The 27,437-nt window shown below is 40.3% G+C and overlaps 1 protein-coding gene and 1 long non-coding RNA gene across 5 annotated transcripts in view; both read left to right on the top strand.

The window, feature by feature from the left end:
- Positions 1 to 26,620, top strand: part of LOC119478046 (splicing factor SWAP) — a 72,012-nt gene extending 45,392 nt beyond the window's left edge. For 3 of the 4 annotated variants that reach the window (XM_037752438.1, XM_037752437.1, XM_037752440.1), the window contains exons 15-19: positions 4,136 to 4,545; positions 7,404 to 7,535; positions 7,959 to 8,099; positions 16,102 to 16,174; positions 25,874 to 26,620. In XM_037752438.1, the coding sequence (XP_037608366.1) occupies positions 4,136 to 4,545; positions 7,404 to 7,535; positions 7,959 to 8,099; positions 16,102 to 16,174; positions 25,874 to 25,939 (822 nt within the window). In that variant the 3' untranslated portion in view covers positions 25,940 to 26,620. The remainder of the gene's footprint in view (positions 1 to 4,135; positions 4,546 to 7,403; positions 7,536 to 7,958; positions 8,100 to 16,101; positions 16,175 to 25,873) is intronic. The other variant, XM_037752439.1, reaches the window with a different exon arrangement.
- Positions 22,089 to 23,266, top strand: LOC119478047. Its single transcript, XR_005204375.1, has 2 exons — positions 22,089 to 22,126; positions 22,871 to 23,266. It is a non-coding gene; the product is annotated as an uncharacterized LOC119478047 (long non-coding RNA).
- Positions 26,621 to 27,437: the final 817 nt, after the last annotated feature.

Genomic DNA, 27,437 nt, shown 5'->3' with positions numbered 1-27,437 from the left:
TCCTAATAAAGCAAAATAAAGATGTAATCAAAGAAAGCTCTTCTGTCCACCAACTTCCCTGTTCACTGTTTTGGTGCCCCAGAGCGAACGTAGGGTATCTCTGTTTTAAAACCCTCCTTTGTTGAGTTTCATAGGGGTGCTGCAATAATGCAAATTTTAAAAGCCCTTTGTCTGTCATATTAAACACTTTACAGTGTAAATATGACTCGGTGGAGGTCATTTGATTTGTAGATTGCCTGTCCATTTGATGGATGTTGCATGTCAGCTCCTCATGCGAGCCAACTGATGCGTCCTGAGCTGGCCTATTGCCGGTTGGGCCAGGTGGCAGCGGGCAGGCTCCTGTCACTATTGCGCCAGCTCTGTCACTCTACTCCAGATGTTCTGTGACTTCTGCAGCGGCCATCAGAGCATACGTACCCTGAACCAACATTCAGGTCATTGGCCTGCTAATGAATAAATGGGTGACAGAGATGAATGTATGGACAGTTAGAGATTGTGAACGTATGTTGGGTTGGTGCTCAGTCTACAAAGTATTAAAGGACTTGACAGAGAAATAAAATCTATTTTGATCTAATCACACATTGGTGATTGGTAAACATTGGACAGTCCACGTTAAAAGGAGACATTCCAACATGACAGATGAGAGTGCATTATGTGCTGGGATGATACGGTGAAATGGATAGTAATAAAGGCAATGGCATAACGAGATTTAAAGGTCTTATAGATAACATTTGATTGTGAAGTAATCATTTAAATACATTTGTGGCTCCAAAATGAATGTTTTGTTTATCTCTGTGGAAGATATCAGACGTTTGGTTCCCACTTCTAACAAGGCTTGTGAGCCAATAGTAAAACGACGCTGGTATCATGTGGTATCTCTAGGTCGTCAGTTAGTGTGGAATAAATAGAGAAATGGCTGAGATTGACGGTAAGTACCTACCAATGACTTGTTGTAAAGGAAATGCAATGGAACGGGGGAGGGAGAATGCAACATTTAGTGGCTGAATGTTATCATTGACACCTTTTTAAACAATAATTTTGAGTACAATGGTGTTGTTTTTCTTCCTTTTTTACTTCTTGATTCTATCAGATGTCACTAGGGGTTCAGAGTGAAGGGACAGTGCAAGCCTGTGTAATGTTTTGGTCATTAGAAGAAGCACTTTGAAGAACAAATATTACTTGAATTTGGAGCAAGTGAAGGGAGATCAGAATGACTTCAAGGTGATTAGCCTATAATTTCTGGTTTTAGTGTTGTTATATGTTGTATTTTGGAAAGCCGGAAAACAGGATGGTTTAGATAGATGTTGTAGGTATGAGAACAAATGTGAATGCTGATAGAGTGGATGCGCTGACGTGGATCTGTTGATGTAAGCTCGCCATGTTCCCCACAGTGCTCATCATGTTGTTAACGTGTCAGCACTGTAGTAGATGGAGTAAGCTGTCATGAGTAAACAGTAAAGCACCCATCGATCAGCCAGCGGTCATAACCGGACGGTTTACAGCTCATATAACCTCAAATTTTTTGCTGTTTTGTTATGAACATACAATTGAATTGGAAAAAGAAAAGTTACAAAAACGTTTGTGTATGTTGTCAATTATAGTTCTCAGAAAGAACGTCGTTGAAATTGGCAAAAAAATCGGAATCAGCAGGTCAGACTGAAATTGGAATTGGCCAAGAAAACTGCAATTGGTGCATCTTTAGTAAGTAGAACCTAGTAGATTAAAGGCCTAGGCCTATTTGCTAGAACAATGCATGGAATAAAAAAGACAATACTCCAGTTCTGCTGCATCGATAATTGTTTTTGAACTGTCCATCGTACCTCGGTGGAGCTCTCTTTCAAACCCTTTTCAGTCATGCACATTGCTGGCTTCGCCTCTCTATTAAAGCGATGACTTTTTTTTTGTCAGTCAGGCATAGGTGACTTTAACATAAATGTTTCTCATGTGTTCATTCAGACATGACAGGATAGTTAAGGAAAGAGCTCCGATTGGCTCGGTAGGGGAGCGGTGGCACCGCTGAGAAACAGCAATGAATTGGAGAATAATGTTATGAAGGAATAAGAGTGCTCTCAGCTCTCTCTCTCTCTCGCAGGCTGCCATCAATGATGGATTTTAAAACTTTTTTTTTGCAGTCAAATCCTCAATTAATGGCCAATGTGAGCACGAGGGAGGCGAGCCTGCTTCTCACTGTGAATTTCCTAATACATTTTCTCATCAATTTCCTTATTAATTAGAGATTTTCTGCTGCATAGGCCTATTTTTATTTCACAATGTCAGATAGTGCACGAGCATAGAATGAAAAAGAGTTTGTCCTGTTTGATCGTGTGCTGTATGCAAAACTGAAAAATACGGAGAGGCAGCGCTGCTCTGATTATTATTGTGACTGTTTGAGCTGTTTTTTTGCTTTAGACTAATTTAACAGGAGGAGATTCTCCTTAACAATGTAAAAGTATCTCTTTCAGTGTTTCATATTTAATTAAACTGTTTTTTTTTATTTTATTTGAGCACAGGAGATACTAATTAAGTGATACATTTACTATTGTGAATTTAATCAGGCCAAAATATGTGTTTAATCTTTCTCTGAATGTTTTATTTAATTTTTATTTATTCATTATTTTATTCCACAATGAGAGAATGTCTTCCTCCTGTGTGTTCCTCCTCGCTTCTCCTCCCCTAGGACTGCAACTTTTTTTATTGTTACTCCCCGTGCCGTCCGAACTTCCGTATCTTGCCAGAGCAGGTGCGAGAGGGCAGACGTTTTCTCAACCTGGTGTTGGGATAAGCTTCCCATATGTCAGTCCTAATTTTAAACCAAACCTCGCTTCCTATCATTTCATTATCTCTCCCTTAGCCCAGACACCAGATAGTGCGCAAATAGAAAGGTGTAATAAATATTCTTCCTTCCCTGCCTGTTTATAGATACTTATTGATTGTCTTCTGTTGCGAGCACTTTTCTCTTTCTTTCTTTCTTTCCTGCCTGTACTTCTTTACCTCATTTGCTTCCTGCTTTCATCTGCTTTCATCACCCTTCTCTTCTTCTTTCTGTCCCTCCCTGTCTCTCTTTTTATGATGCACCCATTCCTTACCAATTTTAGCAGATGGTTAGGAGGTGGGTGTGATTGAATTGGAGAGATTGAAGTCACACAGCCCACATTCATTTCCTTGCTGTCTCCATTTATGTTAATGCTAGCATATAAAAGTATGCCATTTTATGTCTTACTTTATCCAAATGCCCGTTTTTGTACCATAAATGCATACACATATAACATGGGTGACCGCAGGAGCAATCTAAGAACCCACCCTGGAAGATAAAATCTGACCTTGGAAGGTTTAGTGTCGTGTTTAATCCACTGATGGCATTGGTGTAATTAGAGGCACTTTTGTCACAACTGACAGTTGTAACTCAGCGTGTAGCCAGAGCGCTGCACCGTGTTGTGTAACCCACACTTTTTAATCAGCTGAGTAAAGATTTTCTTTTTTTTTAGGTAAAAATATGAGTTATAATTTCCCAAGAGAGTAAGGCCTGAGCCAGCTGGTTATGATCCCATGCCCCTTTAACACAACATCTCCTCAAAATCCTCTTTTCATTGTAGCTACATCTATACTGCTCGATATGGAAAAGAAATCAAGCACATAATGTATTGTTTCCAACCAAAGTATGTAAATATGTGACAAAACACATTTACATTTTGCAAATACAGGATTAGAAGAAGCACCCAAAGGAATTATAAAATCCCATAATGAGATAAGAAAAGCAGACACTGTTGTGTTCTCAGCTTCTCTTCTCTGAAGCTTGTTATCCTATTACTCATATTGAGTAAACTCAATGTTATTTTTTTTCTAATTCTTCCATCACCATGTGCGTTGTATTACCCTGTAACATTGACAAAGATGGACACAGGAAATAGACGGATCCCCATATTGATTTTCCACAGTTGTACAGAGAGATCAAGCATTTGGGAATTCATTCAATGTGAGACTGACTGTTAACTGTAATCAATGCATTGTTTTTTTTTTCTTTTTATCTTTAAACCAATTAAAAAGAGAAGGTCCAGCGTCCAAATGTGTCTATCGAAATAATACCTTCACTGATTTTTGCTCTCTCTCTCTTATTCTTTCTACCTTTTGTTTGTAGTTGCAAGAAGCCCTCTCTGTCCTGTCTGACCCCGTGCTGCCTCAAGTGTCGTCTGCAGCACCTGCGTATCCTCAGGATCAAAGACACGCCGTGGAGAAGAAAGGAGCGTATCGCAGCAGGGAGGCCCCGTCCTCCTCATCCTCCCACACTACCTCAAGAGGAGCAGCAAGAGATCGAGACCGAGACAGAGATAGAGAGAGAGACAGGGAACGAGAAAGAGACAGGGACAGGGATAGAGATAGAGATAGAGATAGGGATAGGGATAAAAACAGAGACAAAGACAGGAACAAAGGGAGGGACAAAGACAAAAAGAAGAAAAAACACAAGAAGAGGTCAAGGTCGAGATCGAAGTCGAGGTCAAGGTCGAAGAGTAAACACTCCCTTCCCAGTGCCTACAGGAGATCCCGCAGGTAAGATACCTTTCAAAACTGTCAGTGGCAGGGCTGGGAATCTCCTAGTATCCGACAATCCAACATACATATTTTCTCCTTGTATGACTGTGTCATGGTAACTTTTCAGATTCAGCAAGATAAATGAGTGTTTTAGGACAAAAGACTGCTCAGTGCAGCTATCCAGTCTGTCGCTACGGACACAGCACCTTGGTAGGAGCACTTTTAATTAGAGGTAGACCACCGATAGGACGTTTTACAAACTATCATTAGTTGCGGAACTGGGCTCTGATAGCGGCCGGCGGCTGCACTTCTGCCACCAGCCACACGGGTATGTACTTCACCGTTTTGCATGGAGGCTCCAGACACAAAGTCAAGGGAGAGGGGCAGAAAAATAAAATAAAATCATCTCTTTGAAAAATAACGCAACATTATCAGATCTTTGTCCACGAAACACGACTGGCAGACAGGGAGGAAAATAAATCATTCACTGTTACTTTAACTTGCTCACCTATTTGGCGTTCTCTCTTTCAAATAATCCAGCCACGTAACCATCCGCTCATGAAATGAAATCGCACACTTAAGGATCCTCCTTGCCCCGAGAGTATGTACGAACATTAATGGTTTGCAAGAGTGGCATTTAACAATGTACGAGACGCGCAACAGCAGTAATCCTGGCCAGTCATAGTGTATGCCACAGAACAATGCATCGCCCATTGCAAATAAATACAAAATCCACCAATTCACACCTCAGGATATTCTCTTACTAATGAGTAAATTCGGGGTGACAAAAAAGTGATTTTTTAAAACGGCTTATGCAAAAGTAGCCGACTAGGCTGCTGCAGAAGTAAAGAAGATATCGGACGATTAATCGTCTATTGGCTTTTTCCTGCTCCAAACTATTGTTATTATATTGGCTGTTAAAAATCCACTATCGGTTAACCTCTACTTTTAATGTCTTATATTGTTGTATTGTATTTTTGTTTTGTTTTTTATGCTGCTTTGCTGCAGAAATATGTTCCTTTTGTGGGATAGTAAATAACTGAACTGAACTAAACTGCTTTCTTTGAACAGAATCAACTTGTTTTTGTTTTTTTTAACAACACGTGCAGTCCAAACTCTTGGCATTCTCATGGTTTATGCAATGCAAATTACAGAGATGAGTCAAGAAACAAAGTTATCTTCAAAAAAAAAACTTTCTCTGGATATATACTTACTTAGTTGGTGAAGCAGCTGTGATTGGTACAGCTGCTGTTAAAGGTATAAGACATTTAATGTGACAGGCTGAGGACGTAATGATTAATCACCCTCTGTTTTACATTCCACCTCAGCTGAACCTCTAGAGCATAGCTTACTGCACCCATATGAACAAAAAATATTAATAGAAAATAATGTATTATTCTGTCTCTCTATTATCCTTTCTTTCTTTCTTTCTCGTTTCCTGCTTCTCTTGAAAGAGGAAAGAAAAAAAGTCTGAATGTGAAATGAATTAATGAAACAAATGCAATGGGTAAAAAGAGGAGGAATGAAGAAAAAGGAAGGAATAACAGGATGCACGAGAAAGAACATTTGAATTAAGAATTAACCAAGGGTTGAGAGCAAGTGATCACAGATTGGTGCTGCTTTGTTTGTGCCGTTTATCTGTCAAAGAGGCCAATATTGACCAGACTGCTTTGTTTAGCCACCCCAGCACAGGCTGGCATTAACTCTGCTGTCCTTTCCTGCCTGGCTTTGTTTGTAGAAAAGGGCTATAATTTCCTCCTCTAACCTCCTCTAAAATTCCATGTCTGTAAATAATGTACATGCTCTGCATATTTACCAGTGGAGAAAGTTAATCTACTCCTGCCCTTTATGCAAAGACACCTGAGAAGTGAATTAATCTTGTATATTTATCTATAAATCTTTGATACTGTTTTCTTTACTAGTGTGTTGTGTGTAGGTGTTTTTGTCCTGTGGCCCACACTGTAATTAGACTGTCTTTAACTGGCTTAAAGGGATAGTTTCGGGTGTTTTGAAGTGGCGTTTTATTACTCATCACCTTACTTACTAGTACTTAACCATAGTAGGTGCATTATTTACAGTAGATGATGGTCGGCGTGCCCCCAGCATCGATAAACAGACAAAGAGTACCGGCACCGGAGCAAAGCAATGTACTGATGTGGACAGAAAAACATATTTTAGCCACCTAAAAGTAAGGCTCACCTAAAAATATTGATATCCGTCTAAGTGTAGAATATTTTTCCGACAGCAAACTGAACTGAAAGTGAAACATATCTATATTGAGTTTGTCCTCTGATCCTTGTTGGAGAAAGCAGTTTCACTTGAGTTCAATTTCCCGTCGGAATGAAGAAGGAAATAGCTGTCTGACGGCAAGATAAAGCGGTGAAAGTATTCTAATTATAGCGTACACTTAAACGGATATCAATTTTTTAGGTGAGCCTTTCTTTTAGGTGGCTAAAATACATTTTTATGCCGTCCCCTGTCCACAGCACTGTATTGCTTTGCTCTGGTGTCGGTGCTCCTGTCTGTTTCTCCAAACTGTAGGCATACCGACTATCATCTACTGTAAGTAATACACCTAAGTAACTCATACAACCCCGCTTCAAAACACCCAAACTATCACTTTAATGTGAATTGTGCCACTGCAAACCTTGCTCAAACCTTCACTGGCTATTCTTAGCTTCAAGTTCCTTGAAAACCCATCCTGATAGGTTGCTTTATTTCCTCCTCTCCTCTCCTCATCGTCGTATCGCTCTCTTTTCACCTCTCTTCTATTCGTGTTCTTCATTTCAAATGCATCAGCTCATCTACCATGCTCTGTCTTGTGTAATTTAATGGCTTCTCTCTCCCCATCTTTCTTTGTCGTCCCATCTGGCCAGATCCCGCTCACACTCCCCGGGGAGAAAGGACAGGAGGGGCGCCTCATCAGAGAGGAGACGCGAAGAGAAAGGGCGGGAGCGCCATCATCCCAGCAGCAGCTCCAGCCTGCCCAGGGGGCATTCGAGATCCAGGTAAACCTAACCGCAGGTGTCGTCAGTCTGTTGCGAGAGGAAGAATCGTGGGTGTCCACATACAGCGGTGTTTTATTTTATCACTGAAAACCACGGATTATTACACCTGTCGAGGCAGAGAGGTGCACCAATAAGGTGTTCAGTCTCGATAATACTGTATGTATATCTATCGAGTGATGTTTTGTGTCCTTTTAAAAGTAGATTTAGCCAACATACCTACAAGACAGCCACTTAATCCCCAAATGACCACTGATGGAAACTGCAACGGACAGCTTGTACTTGCATGAATTTAAAGTAGGGCTTTGCTGAATACACAAGCGCTGCCTTCAGACAGCGCTTCACGCCCTTGATATATTGTGCATTGTGCGGCGTTACTGCCTGAATCTGAAATATTTCAGTTTCCGTCTCGCATTTGTCTCCCAGGTCCCCTCCTGACAAAAGGAGGAGCTCCTTGTCATCCTCAGGACAGATGCAAATCGTGGGTTCCTCTCTCTCCCCGTATTCCTCACCCAGCAGAGTTTTGTCCCCGTCGGCTAGCCCCGCCTCCAGCCTGACCCACTCCAGGTAACACCTCTACAAGCCTGTCAATCAAGCCAGCTAAGCACTTAGATTGCTTTTCCCAGTTATAACTGAAAGTCTCTTCACTAAAGAGACAAAAAGGTTGGTGGGAGGTCTTAAAGCCCAACAACTGATGAGATTGAAACAATTTGCATTTCATTATGCTTTTAAATATCTTATTTAGACCAATAGATCTGGTCTGTGAAGCCTCTGTCTCTCTTAGAACAAACAGCCGTTGGCTATTATAGCAACCTGTCAAAACTGTGCTGATACACTCTGTCAAAGACCAAACTGAAAGTGATGTCCAATTAATTTCCTCTCTTTGAAGGCTTTTGACAATCACTAACTCTTTGCTTAAAGCGTGTTTTTTATGTTATTTTTATCATTAAGTCTAAAGAATTGACCGTTTGTAACCCCCCTCCCCCTGAAATAATGATTGTCCTATTATATTTAGCAAACATAAATAGACACAGCAGGCCTGCCAAGCTTTGGATTTCTCCACACGTTGAAGTTTAGAGGGTGGTGTATTTTCATTTAACCTTTCGGGGAAAAAAAGAGCAAAAGTGTAAGGAATGGATTAAACAGTGTTTATGTCCTCTAACATAAGCTGCGAATGGAACCATGCCGACTACTACCTACAGTAGTACCCCAACCTAGTGTTACTTCCAAGGTAAATTTGTGGGGTCGCAGGTTTTGTCCTCTGTCATGCTTGTCCATATATAAGCTAAGCAGCCAAACGGTTATGTTAGATTCAGCCTCAGTCTTTTGGCGTGATATTACATACTATGTAGACATCATAGTTGAGACCATTTTAAAGGATTCTTGTTTTAAAACAAGTGAGCTGGAAAAATGAAGTCAGCCAGAGTGGCCAAGGTCTGCTTATTATAAGCGACATGGGGCTTTTTTCCCTGAAAGGTTGCTTACAAATACTGGTTGCATTTTTTTTAGCTTGTTTCTATAGTATAGTTACTCATTTGGACTTGCTCCTGTCTCTCTCCTCTATACCTGTCTAGTTTGTCTACACACACACACACACACACACAGATGACTGACAGTCATTCACCGGCATCGCTCAGAGTGTTGTTGTGAGATAAATCTTCGCAGGGTTGATGGAGTTTAGCCAACAATGCCAGCTACCAAGTGGGTGAAATATGGCAAAAAGTACAACAAAGATTGGGGAAAAACAGAGAGTGGCCTTAGAGATTGGATTCACCCTCATGTGGGGGACGATTCAAAGGCGGTTTGCTCTTTTTGTTAGTGTGATATACGAGCACATTATGTCGATTTGCAAAAAATGAAACGAAATGCAAAAATTCAATTTCAACTTCTTTAAGTTTAGTTGACAAGAAAAAATGTAATATTAAAAGCTAAAAATGATTGCAAAAATGCAATGAAATGCATGCAATTCAAAATAAATTCATACATACAGTATATATGAAGTGATCAAGTGGCTGCCCTCTCCCTCACATTGTGGTAGGTAGGTAAGGTCGCTTGTTTTGGGGTTTTTTTGGGGGGAGAGTTGCTTCTTTTGTGCTTGTTTCTATAGACCTGGTTGCTTGTTTCTCTCACGAGATCTGGCAACACTGAACAGTTGTCATTCCAAGTGGTAAAATCGATAGTCGTCAGCTAGAAATGAGATTCCTACTATTATTATTAAACGGCTTTCTTGAATACTCGATTCTGATTGGTCAATTACGGCATTCTACTGTCTGTTATTTCTTTATAGCAGACCGCTGCTATGTATAACGTACCGTTGCCATGGACGCCGTTCTAATCTCGGACTCTGGAGGGCCGTTTTGTGTCAAATTTTTGATTTCTTAAGTAAGTGGCCGTGTAATAAGTAGGATAATGTACAGCGAGACCCCTTCAGAGTGATGCAAGACTCCTCCTCCTGCATCGCCCTGTCGGGGTTTATTTCACAACAATGACTGGCTGGCTGTACATTATCTCTTGCTTATCTACCTCCGTCTGAAATCAAGCATCCATTGTTTCAAAGAATGAATACAGGAAAAATTGAGTGGTAAATCTGTCACCGCCACCATTGTAAACTACATATTTTACCACAATGGAAATCTTGTAAGATGTTGATTTTTCTGTTGCAGAATGATCAATTTGTGTAGTGTTGTGCATCGTGTCATCACAAGACAGCATTGTCATCCAAAAAGATGTGTTGAATACAACTGTTAATACTATGTGAATATGAAACTCTAGTGGGTAAAACAAAGCTCAGGCCTTGTCCGTGTTGTCCAAGGAATTCTAAATCCAGGACGGACGAGAATGACTTGAGGCGTTAAACCTAAAGAGCCAGTGATGTGAGCCCAACATCTTTTCAGCTTCAGGGTCGTAAGGCACAAAGGCATTTATGGCAACGGACACAAAGACCTCTTCTGAAGTCTTGGGGCTGTTGGTTTCAAATGTTTCGAACACGGAAACAATTAAAGCTGCATACATTAACCGCTGAATAATTAGAGGGCAAAATGTAGAGCTACAAGGGTTGCAGCCAAATGAACTTGAGGCGAAATCACTCCCTACCTTTCCCTCCCTCTCTGCTTCCAAACGAAATGCATGCCCACTGTACTACAAGGAGCTGAAGTTGAGCAGCACGAGCAAAGCATCGCTTTTGTATGCACCAACAAAAAAAAAAAACATCTGTTCAAACACGACAAGTGAAACGGTACCAAGTTTACTGAAGTAGGTTTAAGGTGTAAATTCCTTCTTTTTGAGTCGTTGTACAGTATGGATGGTCAGTGAACACAGTTGATGAGGAGGTGGCGGAAGAAGAGATTGTCATCAATCCAGAACATAAGAAAAGCTGGAAAAGTTAACAGGCTGATGGGAAAGGAGCACAGAAATGCCGCCCTTCTCGTCGCATCGGGCCATTACACTGTAAGCAAATGGCAATGCTAATTCATGCAGCTCTCGAATATGTTCATATTGAAGCAATTACCCTCTCCGGAGCAGCGGTGTCAGATGTTACATTGGAATTGCATATCGGTAAAATGGATTTGTAAGTGCCTGAATATCACCAATATGTCATGCATTAGGTTAAGGAGTCTCCGTGGAAAACAAGATTAATTGATTTCCCCTTTTTCAATCCATGTGGCTCAATTGTGTATAAATCCAGTATGTTTCTCTGCAGAACAATTTATTTTCAATGTCCCCTCCCTTTGGGGCCAGTGGTTCTCAACCAGGGGTCCAGAGACTCCATGGGGTCCTTGAGGGAGTTCCAGGGGGTCTACAGAAAAATAGGGGAATAGTTTGTTTTCACTAATTCACTATAGAAGTGAGCTTAATGTGAGTAAGAGTCATTAGAGCGACTATTCTGATCATAAGTTTCCCTTCCTCTATGGTTATCTCAACTGTAGTTGGGTATAAAATTCTGATCTTAATCTTATCTAGCAACCAAAAATATTTTCAGATGGAGGTCCCTGAAGCAAAATTTTATCAAATGGGGTGTCCGTGACCTAATATGTATCAATTTAAGGATCCTTGACATGAAAAATGTGGAGGAATCCCTGCCCTAAGGGATGAGGAAATCTTTTCAATACCCCAGAATTTTAGGGTAGATCCATGGTTTGCATTTACATAATGACGTGCCATTGCATACTCAAGATTCTTAGCGCGATTAGCAATTCTGCAATACTCAGTTTTTAGAGCTACTATAGATGTACTACTGCAGCTTATTAAGGACTGGATTTAAAAAAAAAAAATCTTGTGCGTGGGTGCACAAGCTTCTTTGCATCTGTGAAGCTGGAGCAGTGAGCACACCGAGTGGACAACGAAAGGTTTGGAAAGATATAAATGAACGAAGACGGAATGAAGTTAGTGGGAATTTGAAAAAGATATCCATAATAGAAGGATCACTCTGTAGGGCGTGCTAATTTATAAGTAATTGTTTGTTTTATCTGCACAGACTGTGGGTTGTAAACGGTCAAACAAATAAACTCTTGAGGAAATTTGGTCTTTTTGTCCAATAGGGACTGTCTGTCTGTGCTCACTGCTCTCTGATAGGCTGACTATGTAAAAGGCCATAGGGTATCCCCTGGCCTTGAAGCATTCCTTTAGTTCTTCATTGTCCTCACTACAGCTGGAGAAATTCTCCTATAGGGATGTTTTTAAAAAGTTTTTTTGAGTGATTACTGTCTGCTTTGAGGAGCTTACTTTTGCTGGTTGGTTTTACAAAAAAGATTGGTGGTTTTCAGTCTGCCATTATTACAAATGGAAATCACGAGATTTAAAAAAGTCAATATGTTCAACGTTGTAATCCATAGTGAGATGTTGCGGCATTCAAGTATTGTAAAGTATTGCAAAAAAAAAAAAGTGCAATTCTTGAGTGCTGCCTCTCCAGCTTATCTGAAAATCATGAATATATCTCTTAAAGCAATTTTAGAGAGGAATAGATTTGCAGCGTTGAAAATGATGTTTTCTTCCCATAAACAAGACAAGAGTATATGAAGGGGGCAGAGGAACTTCCCATGGCTGGTCACGGTCTGACTGCAAAAATAGTTCTTTGAATATTTAAAAAAAAAGTTCATGGACAGAATAATCTCAGTCAAGGTCAGCAGAACATCCTCGGGAGTATTAGTTAGCCAGGCGTTTTTTTAAAGATAATATCATCTATCATCTATCATCTTGGACACTTCAAGGCCAATGTTATGGAGGACACACGTGTACAAACTCTGCACATCAAAAGTAGTGAGGAGCTCATTGTCATTGCATCCAAAATATTTTGCAATATTCAAAATAGCTGTGGTGTCATCGAGAAAAAAGAAAGGCAAAGGTGTAACTGATAAAATGATCAACAAACTGGGACAGATGTTCCATTAAAATGCCATTACTAGCCACTATAGGTCTCAAAGGAGGAATTTGGAGGGGTTTACATGTTTTACGCAAGCCATAAAAGGCTCTGTTGTTTTCCAACAAGAAACTTTATAATTTATTTGGTCATCATTCTAGAGCTGCAAATTAATTGCCAACTATTTTGATAATCACTTAATGGTTTGAGTAATTTTTTAAGAAAAGAAAAAAGTAAAAATTCTCAGATTCCAGCTTTTTAAATGTGAATATTTATATATCTTTGCTCCTCTATGACAGTAAACGGAATATCTTTGAGTTGTGGACAAACATTTGATGATATCATCTAGGGCTTTGGGACACAAAATCAATATTTTCCATCATTTTCTGGCATTTTATAGACCAAACAACTAATTGATTAATCGAGAAAATAATCAACAGATTAATCGACAATGAAAGTATTCGTTAGTTGCAGCCCTACATCATTCCCATCTGTAAGAGGGAAATAACTGTTGAAGAATCATGAATAAAAGCACACAATGTGAAAGAAGCTGCAATGGCAGTTTAAGAGATAATACGGATGAATTATGTGCTGAATCCTGCCTCTGTTTATCCACTATCCTCCCCCAAAGTTTCCGAATACAAGCTGTTAAATTTGGAATTTGTTAAATGGTAATTTGTGTAACTGATTCAAGGAAATGTTTAGCAAGCTAGTGAACAGAAGTTGTGTTTGCAGATCTTAGATTTGTGTAACCCAGAACTCTTAAATAACTGTGATGTTCTTTTTCCACAAAGGCATTTATAAATGATGACATACCATGGAAATATGGTTCGCTTGTATAAACATAAAGGCTCCTTTTCTTTTGTTCAGGGACAGTTTTGCTTATAACCAAGGTATTTCATAAACCACAATTTCATGCTTTTAAAAGCATTGTTTTTTTGTTGTCCAACAACATCCCACATCACCAGGCGTAGCCTTTTGTTAAGTCGAGAATGCTTTTATTTCCTTTATTCTTTTTTTTCATTTTGTCGGTTGTATGTAGTCATTTTCTGTCTTTTCAGAGAGCAGAATTATTATTAGAGTGGCCACATAAGCAGAACAATTACAGAAGGCGATTGGCTTTTCTTTTTTTTCTTATCAAAACACTGTATTTTATTTTCTACAAGGGATGGAACTAGAGCAGCGTACCATAATAATCCCAAGTTATGTATTTAAAGGAGTCTAATACCCAAGAAGGACTGCCGTACACAGATACACACATTCCAAATTGTCCTACTTTTTCAGTGGACTACAGCTGGAAAACTCTACAACATCAGCAGCCGTCTGTTCTGCAGTTTCTTGTCACCCGTTGCGTTCAATCAACTAGATGCGCCTGACTTTTTTCTATTTTTAAAAAGCTCTTGATGAATTATGAAATGTTAGACGCCGACGGCAGAATAGACGTTTTTTTTTTTTTTTCGTCCATTAGCGTGGAAATTTGTCTTCGGCTTCACAGATATACATGAACTTAACAGAAAAGAAAAAAAAAAAAAAAAGGAAAAGCTCTTAAAGCGGATTCTCGTTGCTGTGGGTGCCCCATATTGTCTTCCAGAAGGGAGTTTTACAAATTCATTAAACAAAGAATGTGAAGGGTCCTGAACTATTAATGGTGCTTTCCTCCTGGTTTGTGTATTATACAGCTCCGCCAGCTGTCTCTGGGGGTTTCGTATAATCTTGCTGGCAGTGTTAATTATTCTTGTGAGCTTGTTTTTCGCTCCCTAAATTTACCCGTACCAGCAAGTGATGCTGTAGGAAATTATACTTTCCACTAGACTGGTGTAAACCATCCTCAGGACTCCTTTGCTCACGTCAAAGCTATTCAATTTCCTTAAAAGAAATAATCTTTGCGTTGCCTTCCTACAAATGTGGTCTGAGTGTTAAAAACCATTCCTAAACATTTAAAACGACCTACCATCTCAACAGCTTGGCCCCTCGATTGTAATTGGCTGACACCACATTGGTTGCCCAGCCCTGTTATTGACAACAAGTTCCTCTTGTTCATGTTTATGAGCAAAGAAAGCACTCTCTTGTCTTGACACCGTGTGGATGTGATTCATTTAGGAACTCCCTAATTCATCATAACCCTCCCGCCTCGTTTCCACACAGTTTTGTTTTGTGTCTGTAAATCTGCGTAGTATGCGTATGACCGCCCCCTGGTGTTTAACGCAAGGAAATGCATCTCTTTACGAATGAATAGAAACGCCACCGCAGATATGGGAGAAATGTTAATTTTGTCTGTTTTCTGTTTGTTTTTTTTATTTGAAAAGTTTGACGGCACTACAACATTGGCAGCTTGCTCGCTGTGTAACATATAGAGTGCATGCATAGTAGGTCATAGTAGTCTTTTAACAAAATATTTCACGAAAACCGGCTAAAAAAGGGGAAAGAAAGTTATAAATAGAGCTGTATTACATTCATCAATCAGTTATTAATTCGCTAATTCTTAGGAAGTTAGCATAACATGCACACGGTGCACACGGTCTGTCCGTAATCTGCCGCAAAAGTTAGAATTTTTCAATGTATTCAAGGTAAATTTGCGAAAGTAATTGGAAGGAGGAGTTTCGCAAACACATCGGCGATCACGGTGGTTCCCATAGGAATGAATTAACATCCGGTTGACTAGCATATGTACACAGAGCTATGTGGAAACGAGGTGTTAAATATTAAATCCACCATTGCCATGTCACCTGCGTACTTACATACTATACATACATAGATCTGCATTCCATATATACTGTATATATACATAGAAAGAAAGTGTAGGAGATAAAACACAACCTTTGGGCAGCCCAGTATTCAAAAGGATTTCATCAGACAGGGAGCCTCGTTCAGAGACTCTTTGGGGGCGGCCAGATAAAGAGAGATTAAAAGCTTTGGACATGAAGTTGAATCTGAGGGCCTGCAAATTTTGGCACATCTTCCTGTTTGTCTGCGTGATTATATGCTTGTCTTCGTTTGACATTGTTGATGTGGTAGTTTTGGCTCCGGGTGGATATTTTAGTATTTTACAGGTCACATGCCGTTCCTCTTCCACCTCTCTTTTCTCTCTTTTCCCTCTCCTCTCTCGTCTACAGCTCTCCAAGTCTGTCCAACTTTGAACATTTCGGAGGATATCATGAATATTGTATAACCTCTCCTGTTAACATGATTGGTCTTTCTCTCTTCTCTCTACAGGGGTGGATCTCTGGAGAAAGACAAAGCAGTGGCCTCATCCATAGTATCCTCTGTTCAGTCCAAAATAACTCAGGTATTGTTCTTTGGCTTTTATCCCAAATATGTCCTCTAGTGAACTTTACAGCCTACCGAATACAAGAACTGAGTGCTGTTAACGTCTCTCCATCATGCGAAGAGGAAGGACGGAAAGTGCTGCCTTGTTTTTGACTTCTTGGGAGGAAACGTGTGGAAATTAATCTATATCTTTTTTATTATTCTATCTACATATTCAGCTTTATCTACAGTTTCTACTCCAACACACCCATGCATATATATTTTAGTAAGCTTAATTAGTTTGAACATTGAATAACTAGATTTCAGAATTGGTCTAGCGGTACATATTTTATCACCTGCATCTTGTAGATTAGCTGATCTGTGACCTGAAGTAATTTTCTATCACACAGGCGGTAGCCACTGAAAGGTGTGTATGTGTTGTCTGTGTAGTTGGCTGTGCGCATATATGCATTTGGGTATGCATCTTTGTTTTTAGAGTTTGTGTCTTCATGTCCACCTATTTATTTACACTTCAAATGTGTGTGCGTATATAAATGATATCCTGTATTAATACAAAGACATTACACTTGCAGTAAGATTGAGATTGACTTGTCAAAAGTCTCTGTGAAGCTTGCACTGCAATTTTCTGAGGCTATAGTTTCCAGGGTTGAAAGGTGTTTCTGGTATTTCGTCTACCTCTAACAGAGTAACATGGGTATCATTACCCATACGCTACCATTTCAACCTACTAACAAAGGTTTGCATGCTACAGCTGTAGCAACTCATCCGGGGCTGAAATTGCACTTCCACCCTTTTGTACTCCTTCTGGGAGCGTAGCCAAGAAATTAGGAAGAGAGAGGCCAAATATCGGTTGAGCGGCAGACGAGTGCGGAGACCTTGGCGAACCTGCCCCCCTGACAAAATCCATCTCTTTGGATGTGGGATTTCACCTCTCTGGAGGAAAGGAGACAGAGCTGATGTGCTGTCTTTCAGCACGTGTAAAAAAAAAAAAAAAAGAGAGGGTTACCACTTCTACTGAGGTACCGGAGGTTAAGTTCAATAAGTTGTTCCTCCCAGAATTTATGAATTACTCAACCTCTGCTCTTCACAGAAGCCAAAAACTCCGGTGAGACATTGGGTTAGCAAAAGTTTCACTATTTTCTAACATGGTTTTTGTCTCCTTGGCTGTAGACTGTGTTCAGGTTTGTTTGGGGGTTTTTTTTGCCAGATATTTTTTCTCAATAGCGTCTCGCTGCAGAGCTCCAGGCTCGGGCCCACCTTGAGCGCTGGGACCCATCTCCATTGCCAGGACCCCATGGTGCAAAATCATGTGTGTCATCACATGTGTTAAGGTGGAAAATCACGTGTGTATTGTTTTATGCCGCTTATCGTTAATAAATAAAGTAGTCTACGAAGCGTATATTTGATACATTGTATCACGTCCATGCCACACGACCTCCACCAATAACACCAAGGTAAACAATACGACATTAATATTTTGATGCTAATGTCGTTGGCAAACAAAAAGATAATGACATTAGAATAGCCAGCTAATTTCGTACACGTTATTTGCTGCTTAACGTTACGTTATCGAACTTTATAAGTTACAGTTATATCGAAATATTAAGGTTGTATTGTTTACCTTGGTGTTATTGGTGGAGGTTGTGTGGCCAATATTCCTTCTAATAGAGTGCTACAGGAATGAGTCCTAAAACCCAGAAATGAGTTAGTATTTTAGCACTTCCGGTTCCCTCGTCTGGAAGTCAATGTTTTTTTTGAATGGGTTTTTAGTTAGAATCCTGAAATAAGGTCTGTGGTTAACACAAGCTGAAGAGATTTTAACTACAACATAACAAATGTCAGTAAAGATCCCACATGTGAATATTTAAGCCTTTGTGTGTCTTAAAAAAGGCGGTTGCTAAATCAGACTACTAAAACGCCATCACGCCGACTCGTTCGCCTTTACAGTCTCGTTGTGTATACTCACGCTCATGCGACCGTGGTGTAGTTCGTTTATAGCCGTATAGACGTTAGCTTTTTACTTCTGGTGCATTCACTCTTCAAAACTCATAACAGTGGTGTTTATTTGTGAAGATTATCTTGCTGAAAAAAACATGTAAGTACCATAAACGTTTATTAGCCACAGAGGTTATTTTTCGCTATAACCCAAAAGCCAATGGAAGAAAAAAAACCATTGTTGAACCTTTTTGACGAGGGAACCCAGGGCGATGCTAACTTCCTGATTGGCCACAAAAATACGCCACCCCTGAGCACTCTGTGAACACATGCTACTGTATTCTGATGATCGTCTGTGGCGTACACAATTTCAGACGTCGCTTCCTTCTCCAAGCTCGGGACCTAAAAAAAGGACCCGATGGAGGAGGTGGGCCCCAGCCTGGAGCTCTGCAGCTACACCCTTCTCCAAATAACTGCTAACGTTGCTCTGCAACTGCTGGATGTGTAAATAAGCAACTGTTTGTGGGCATGTTTGCTTTATGAACTTAAAAAGTGATGTTGCCAGTGTTCACAACTTGTTTCTGCTGCCCCCAAGTGGCCAAAAAATCAGTTATTGCAGGTTTTAAAAAAAAAAAAAAAAAACACAAAAGCGATGATATGGTATTAACTTGATGACTACCGATGTCGCCCACGGCCTCCTGTCGAGTGTTAAAGACAGCATTGACACTTCCATCCTTAAAATTATAGCAATCACACTCCAGGCTCTGCGTGCAGCCACTTTCTCACAGTTGGTATACCAACTGTGAGAATGACAATGCTGCGCGCATTGTACTCGCCGCATCTGTTGTATGTGACACATTGAGTGTAGCGAAGTGATGGGCCGTGTCTGTGTTTTGTTTATCCACGGAGGATTGTGTTCCTCATTTGGGTGAAAATGGAAAAACCACGTTTGAGTAAGTGGTACACAAAGTCACAATGTAACCTCAGATAAATTCTGACCTCGGCGACACAGTCTCCCCGTTCCACCATGTTTAAAATGACAATGTCCAATTTATGGCTGTTTATCATGCTGCTTTCAGAAAATGCACCTTAATCAAATGCATGCACACGCACCGGTTCTGGAAGAGAAATCTGTTTGTAGGATAGGCGTAACGCTATAAGCTGAATAGATGACAGGAAGTAAGGACGAGTGTACAAATCCCTAGATTCATTTCACCAAAAAAAAAATATTTTCGAGTTATTTTTCTTGGTGTCACTGTTCTCTCTTGAACGAGAACAAAAGGCTCCAAAGTGCTGTCAAGCCGATTTTCACTTCAATCAGTTATCATTAAGACAAATAGTCACACGCTGTTTTCTCTTCAATTTACTGGGTTTATTCATTTTTGGCTGGTTTTCCTCTCTCCACCAGCACTTAAGTGCAATATACTATTCATTTACTTAATTGCGACTGCTGTGGAAACATGGACAAACATGGAGAAACATCCCTCAAGACAAATTTCAAAGTCAATCACCTTGATTTGTCAAACGCCCTTAAATCAATTCCAAAAATGAAAGAACCTCTTCGGAACCGTCTCACTACTTAAATTAGAATATGTGCTCCTTTAAATTTTCAGCTTAGATCACTAACTTTGATTAATAATCCTAAAAAATGTCAGTAATTTCATTTCTGCTTGCATGAAGTGATGCAGTGGTTTGATGTATTTTATTTCTCATGCAACTTGTGTGCAACTGCATTTATTTAAAGGTCCCATATAGTAAAAAGTGAGATTTTCATGTCTTTTATATTATAAAGCAGGTTTAAGTGACATATAAATACTGTTTAACTATCAAAACACAATATACGGAGAAATACACAAAGCCCATATTCACAAAATTGTGCGTTTGAAACGAGCCGTTATGATTTCTGTCCATTTGTGATGTCACAAATATACAATATTTAGACGATTACACGGTTTTAAAGATAAACATTCTAAATGTGTCCCAGTTTGTTTTCCTGTTGCAGTGTATGTAAATAACATCAGCTGACAGGAAGTAAATATGGACCCAAGCTGTTGCCTAGCAATGCAATTCTGTTGAAATGTACTAAAACAGAGCGTTTCAGACAGAGGGTGAATACAGGTATATTCAGGCGAGGAAAATAAAGTTTGTTTTTTTAACATTACAGTATTTAAACATGTTCTAGTAGAAACACAAAATACAAGTATGAACCTGAAAATTAGCATGATATGGGGCCTTTAAAGGTGCAGTTTATCGGTGAGGCTGCAGGTTGTGCAACCAACTGAAACTTCTCTCGTGCGCCAAGCGTGTAGGAGAACTACGGTAGCTGACGCGAAAAAGTGAATGGCCCTATCTAGAGCCGGTGTTTGGTTTGTCCGTTCTGGGGCTGCTGCAAAAACATGGCGGCCGGCTCCCTATATAGTTATAAACAGCTCATTCTATTCTATTTCTTCCATTGAATGAAATGCTACACACTGCCCCTTTTTAAAGGTGAATAGTAGGGCCCGCTGTGTATGTATAGACAGTAGGGGTGTCAAATCACGACCTTAAAATCGTAAGTCAAATTAAATATTGGATTTGGAGAATGGTGACACCCCGTATAGACGGTAAATGTGAACTGTAGCCTCAGCAATATTTAGCAACTAGATTATTTAGCTCTGGAAGTATAAAACCTCTGGTGCGGGAACAGTTATACCTTCAAAGAAAAACCAGTGTTGCACTGAATGTAGAGAGGTTGCTGTCGAGGCCACATTCCCAGAAGCATTTGGACTGGAGCTAATGGAGGTCAATAGAGTGTGAATGGAGCGGCAACGCTGGCTATTCTGTGAACACTGGTTCAACTTACACAGAATTTGGAATATTTTCTCTCCTCTGGCCATGGGCCACTGTCTGTGTGTGTGTGTGTGTGTAGGCGTGAGAGTGTGTTTCAGAGCGAGTGTCCGGTGTTTACGCACCACAGATGCACCGCGCATCTCTCGACGCTTCAACAAAAAACATTGTATTTCTTTCTCACATAATCAAACGCAACATCTCCGTGCCTTCATCTCAACATTCCGACATAAGCGAGAGCCTCATGAAAACATGCTGTTCGCTGCTGTTGCAACATGCGCAGATTTCGCAACCACTAACTACTTATACCCCATCTGTGATGTTTTACAAACACATATTGAATAATTCAGCGCATCCTCATCTGCCTAATGGTCTCCTCTTCCCCGAGGGTGCCTGGTTGCTATTCGCCTCAACCCGTCTCTCATTTTTTTTCCTCATGTTTGCCTCTGTTCCTCCGTCTTCTGTGCCCATCGCCACGTCTCTGCTTTACATTTCTCGTGGTTTACTCTGTTTGATAGATGCTTTGTGCACTTGACGCTTTTCAGACCTGCCTTGGGTCTTTTTTTTAACAGTAGTTTAACTAGTATTTTGTTTTTGGAATTCATTTTGGATCTTTTTTGGTTGTTTTTGAAAGTTAAGATAACAGAAAAGGCTAGGTCCAATCAAAGTTGTTTTTCAAGCATGATAACAGATAATGAGAAACGTTGTGGAGAACTGGCAGGTGTTTGTGAATGTGTGTGAGATGAAGAGAAAACTCAAGATGTTGCATAGCTCCCTTGAGATATCCCTAACAGTATCGTGTTATTGTTTAACCTTGCAGTGTGTGTTTTGCAATTAGAAGCAAATCTGTAAAATGTCTTCATATGCGTGTTATGCAACCTCTTTTTTTTTTGTATTTAGGATTTTAAAAACTTCTGTAATTGAGCGTGGACTGAGGTCAGTTCAATAGAACCAATAGAGTGCTCCAGGGTTTTTGATTTTTGTAGAAAATATGCTCCGTGGCAAACAAACGTTTATGATACTTACACGTTTGTTCAAATGAACACCACTTTTATGATGTTAGAAGCATAAAAGCCATAGCCCGAAGTAAAAAGCTAACGTTTTTTAGCCACTTATTAGCAAACCGCCATTTTTAAGGCACTTAAAGGCTTCGAAATTCACAAGTGCGGTATTTATTGATGTATTTTATGTCGTAGGAAAAAACTTCAAAGTCTCTTAAAGGTCACCTATTATGCAAAATTCACTTTTTCCATGTCTTTTAAACATCAATATCTGTCCCCAGTGTGTCTACAAGTGACCATAGTATCATAAAAGACCATCCTCTCTCTTTTTCTCCTGCTCCATCTCTCCGAAGATGGGTCTGAAAAAAAACGCTGAGCAGCACTTCCTTACGCTGGTGACGTCAGCAACAATTTTCAGGCCATATAAGGGTTTCCTGGTGGAACGGTTAGAACCTCCAGCTAGGTGACCACGCCCACAGAGTGGCTCTCTCGCTTCCGCCTCGTAACTATAAGCAAAGTCTGCTCCTACTTCTGTCAGTCTGCAAGAACCAGCAGAAAAGTTTTCGTGTACTCCAATCATCTAAATATAACATGTTCTTTCACAAAGGCTTTATGTAATTACACTGTTTGAACAGGTGATATGAAAAATGTATTTGCATGTAGAAGGGTACAGGTAGTAAATAATGACTGTAAGCAACACAACACATTTCTGTTTCACAGTCAAACTTTATTTGAGTAGACAGATGACAATATTAATTATACACAGCATTTTTAATTCCACCTGCAGTTATGTTGACATGGTACACGATAAAGTCTTTCAGCTACGGTAAGCTACGGCGAGTGTAACATTAACCGGTCTGTAGTCATGATAACACAGAGACAGCTTCTACAGTAAACATTGTAGAACGTACATTCAAATATATCTATGAACCTGGAAATGAGCATAATATGAGACCTTTAAGCTTGTGTTAACCACAGACCTTATTTCAGGCATCTAACTAAAAACCCATTGACTTCCAGAAGAGGGAACAGGAAGTGCTAAAATGCTCAAACTCATTTTCGGGTTTTAGGATAGGTCAACCGAACCAAACTCTTCGGTCTCCGCTCCAGTTCCGCTCTAACTAGCTTTGTTTGAGGGTGTGCCAAACTAGCAGCTATAGGCAAAAGTTGTTACTTGGTGACATCACCACGTTACGGAAGAAAAGGCGGGACTTCCAGCAAGGCGTTTAAGGCAGTTCAGAAGCAGTGTTCCTGTCGGGGAGAGTAACTCCCTTTGGCATGGACTTTGGGCTTTGTCACTTTGCAGACCTTTTACATGCACAAAAAACTATAACACTCTAAAGGAAAGGGGGAAAAAACACAAAAGCATAATGGGTCCCCTTTAAGTCCTCAGTAAGTACCACGGAACAGGACCGCCATGGGTAAAATGTGCCTCATCGGATTTAAATATGCCATTGCTGATCAGTGTAAGCTGGTTCTCAGCAGGCCGAGCAGTCGGCGAAGGATTTGGATTATTAAAACATTCTCAAATGCGATCTCATATTTATGTTTTATAAAACGTCGGATGATATATAAGGAATATTTAGGTCAACATCCTATGCATTGTTCATAGGAATTCCTCGTTGTTAGCGGGGCACCATCCTTTTTCAGTATTATGTAACCAGAGTCAGCTATCCCCCGTGTGTGACAGCTGTAACGTAACTCGGGATGATCTATTAATGCGGTACTATTTCCGCTGCACTTTCATTCGCCGAGACGAGGAGCTCAACTGTAGTTTGAGCAACTTTTCCACTCAGTTGTTAATAATTTGGAGCGTTGCTTGTTTGTCATATTCCGTGAACACTTCTTTGTGTGTGTGTGTGTGTGTGTGTGTGTATATTCGGATACACCAGGGTTTAGAGAGAAACAGCCTTCTGAGTGATTTGATATGACAGCTCCTTCCCTCTGTGATTACAGCTGTTAATTTGTCTCGTCTGTCAGGAGAGCTCAAGGGTGGATATTTGTCCATGCGTGTATGAATCACTCCTGGGATGCAAATTAACACTTCCTACTCAGCAATGCAAGCATTTGCCCCCGAGTCAGCAAAATTTAACATTTCTACCTGGAGAAGGAAGGGATGGAATTATTTCGCAGCTCCCTACTTCGCTACAATCTACTTCACATTTCTCGGTTTAGGCCTTTTTTTTTTACTACAAATTGTTGTTTTTTTATCTCATAATACATTTACGTTTGAGTCAGCTGCTGAAATAGAGGATTAGGTGACTGTAGCTATAAGGGTTTGGGGAGGAGGTGATGCATCTAATTCTCAGTGCTTACAGGGTATTATTCTGTACTTAAAGTATGTCATATTTTAAAGATGTATTATAGGGAAGCACACTCCAAAACAAGTCTTAAGTCAAGACAGTATATTAACCTTAAACATGAGGGTGTGGCTCATGGTGCAGCCAAAATTGCATTCCTATATAACTAAACTGCTTTGACAAACAGTCATTTTAAGCCAAGCCATTATTTTTTCTAATAAAGTAGTGTTGTTGCAATTTTGTTTTCTTTTGTTTCAATGTGGTAGTCATTTTAAGCCAAACCATGATGTCTTTTTTTTTTTTTGGCTGAGGGCAAAAGTCTGTCACTGAGTTACTGAGTGATGAAGTTACATGATTGGTCGGCCGAGTGTTGGAGTTTCCTCATTGGCCGTTGCTCTTTCAAAAAATGAAAACGCGGGGAATGGTCCTTTTATGAAAATGAGCCCAGCCAGCGCGATGCGTCCGGCTCACAAAACTTGGATCAAGATGTCAAACTAGGCGATCTAGTTCTAAAATTAAACGAGATTCAGCAGTAGCATAGCCTATTTTTCGCTTAAAATATTTTTCAGATGTAGATTTTTGGTGGATTGTTTAGACGGAATAACAGTTTACGAGCAGGCCGCCATGTTGTTTCCTGTTTGAAACGGCGAGCAGAAAAACCAGGGACCAATCGGGTTCATTCCACAAGAGGGTACGTCACCTCTTTGAATGACCAGTTGAGTGGAGCAGAGCGTCCCATAGTGTCCTCGCCGGAACCCGGTGGACATGTACCGCTGGATTTAACATTATAGACACGACCTCTGACTATTTGTATAACAACGTAGCCACAAATTCACAGACTGACCGTACACGGTCCAGCCATATACTCGGTTTTGACCGAGTCTTGTTTTGCTAAACCTAACCAAGTAGTTATGTTGCCTAAACCTAACAAAGTATTGTTGCGTTTTTGTTTTGTTTCAGTTTACAACATTAACCACGTGTTTGAAACTGCAACCATAATCCGGGACATTAATTGAGAATGCAGTTTAGTTGTAATGGAACGTAATTTGTGTAGGTTGCATGGTGGTAAAACAAAACAATGAGCTAAAAGCATCTGAAAGCTGCAGACTGGGGAGTTGATTCTCAGTGGGAACAGCATTACTAGCAGCTATTTCACACTACAGGGAGTAATTCAAATTAATAGTAATAATAACATGAATGCTTCTTTGTCAGTTACTTCAAAATAAGATCATTTGCTCACTGCTTTCTCCCCACCAATACTTTAAATCGTTTTTGGTCCACAGCTCAGTTGTTCGTTGTCAATTGGATTTTTTTCATAGCCGTACTTTATTGGAGCTGGAGTTGGATCAATAGATGGGTACAAGTCGAACCAAAGCAGATAATGAAGAAATATATTGGTGCAGGATTTTAGAGCCGCTGCTGGCTTCAACAACACTCACAATCTAATGTAAATGTCCTTCAGGCCCTCTAACGTGCTGGAGGTTGTCATACCCACAGGTGTATAACTAAATGCTTCAGTCTAGCCAAGTGTCCCACCCACGTTCCTGTCTGATGTCACGCTTCAAGTTCATTCTCAGTTATCCAATGACGCATCAAAATATGTGTTGGAGAGATGTGTAGCGCATTAAACTCATCCCCTCTCTTCTCTGCTTTCAGGATCTGATGGCCAAAGTGCGAGCCATGCTTGCCACCTCCAAGACCTTCCAACCTCCCAATTCCTAAAAGAGGGCGCGGCTACTTTCTACTGGCCCACGACGACCTCGGGCCAATCAGCGAGCGTCATTCTCCGATTTCCCGGAGATTTTTTTTTTGGGCCCGGATCTGTTTCATCTCACCGTGTTCATCCTCGATTTATTATTTAATCTCGACTTGAGCGTCGGCAGATTCAAGCTGGCTACATTGTGTCTTCTGCAGTATTGTAAGAGTGACATAAACGCACTCATTTAAGCTGAAATATCCAGTGTCACACCTGACCTGAGAAAACAGCTCGGCAATCTTGTCAGCAGTTGACTGTTTTTTTGGTGCAAACGTGGAAATAATCCATATGCTATTTTGCATCCCCGTTTTAAAAACACACTTTTCTCCCACGTCAACGTAAAGCTGCTGGAGGTCTATATTCTCTCCTTCTATGAAGGGCTGTGTTGTTTTGATAAGTTCAATCCTCTCTCCTCCCTCATCTACTATTCTCTGCTTGTTGTTTTCCTTCTTTCTTTCCGCCCCCGAGCTGTCTCTGCTCTCCAGCACCTCACACGTCTGCTTTGAGAAGCCCTTTTAATTTTCTACACTGTCCCTCAGCTCTAGTGCGTGGCCTTCTACTTATGTTCCTGGTTTGTACCGTAATGGGATTTAACGCAGAAACAACTTTCTAATCCAATCTGTCAATAAAGTTTCAATTATGATTTACTTATGGCTCCTTTGTCCTTTTTTTACCTCATGAATTTTTGTATGCAAAAAGTTGTTAAATAGCTGAAACTATTTAAAGCAAAAAGACTCTGCGTCCCTCAGTCCTCCTCTTCACCGTCCTTCATTTGGGACGCACTGATAAGATGGAAGAGATGATGTTTACGGCCCCCAAACCTTCACCTCCATTGACTGTACTGACTTTAGCGTCACAGGAGCATTGCTGATAAAACCCGATAAACATGCTGTTGATTGGCTCAGCTGATGTCCTCTAGGTGGCTGCTGCTGCATCTGAGATGGCACTCCAACCAATTTCTGTACCCTGGGAGTTAAACCAGGGTACAGAAATAGACCGAACAGACATGACTAAAGTTGTCACCAGCAATGACTTACATCGTGGACGACAACCTCTGCTTAAACATGCAGTAGGCAGAATGTTTTTGGCATCTCTGGGGCAAAAATTCCATAATAACCTTTCAACATATTGTAATTCAAGTGTCCTGAGAGATAATTAGACTTCTGCACCTCCTCATGACTCTGTTTTAGGCTTTAAATAATCTAGCCCCTGACAGGAGAATTTGGCCAATGGCAGGTCATTTCAAGGAGAGAGAGCGTTCCAATTGGCTGTTCATTCAACAGAGGCAGCTGTTAATGACTTGCAAACTCCGAACGAACGGTCAAACTAGGCAGCGCTGATCAAATATTAATCAATATTCTGTTACTGTAATGCCTATTTCTCTCCTCAAATGCTTTCAGAAACATCTTGTAGTGTACTGTTTAGCTGTAAAATGAGAACGTTTGCTTCGGTTGGTGGGCAGTA

The sequence above is a fragment of the Sebastes umbrosus genome, chromosome 19, assembly GCF_015220745.1.
Source record: "Sebastes umbrosus isolate fSebUmb1 chromosome 19, fSebUmb1.pri, whole genome shotgun sequence".
Classification (NCBI taxonomy): domain Eukaryota; kingdom Metazoa; phylum Chordata; class Actinopteri; order Perciformes; family Sebastidae; genus Sebastes; species Sebastes umbrosus.
Note: the sequence above shows the minus strand (reverse complement) of the source record. Positions and strands in the feature narration are given on the sequence as shown.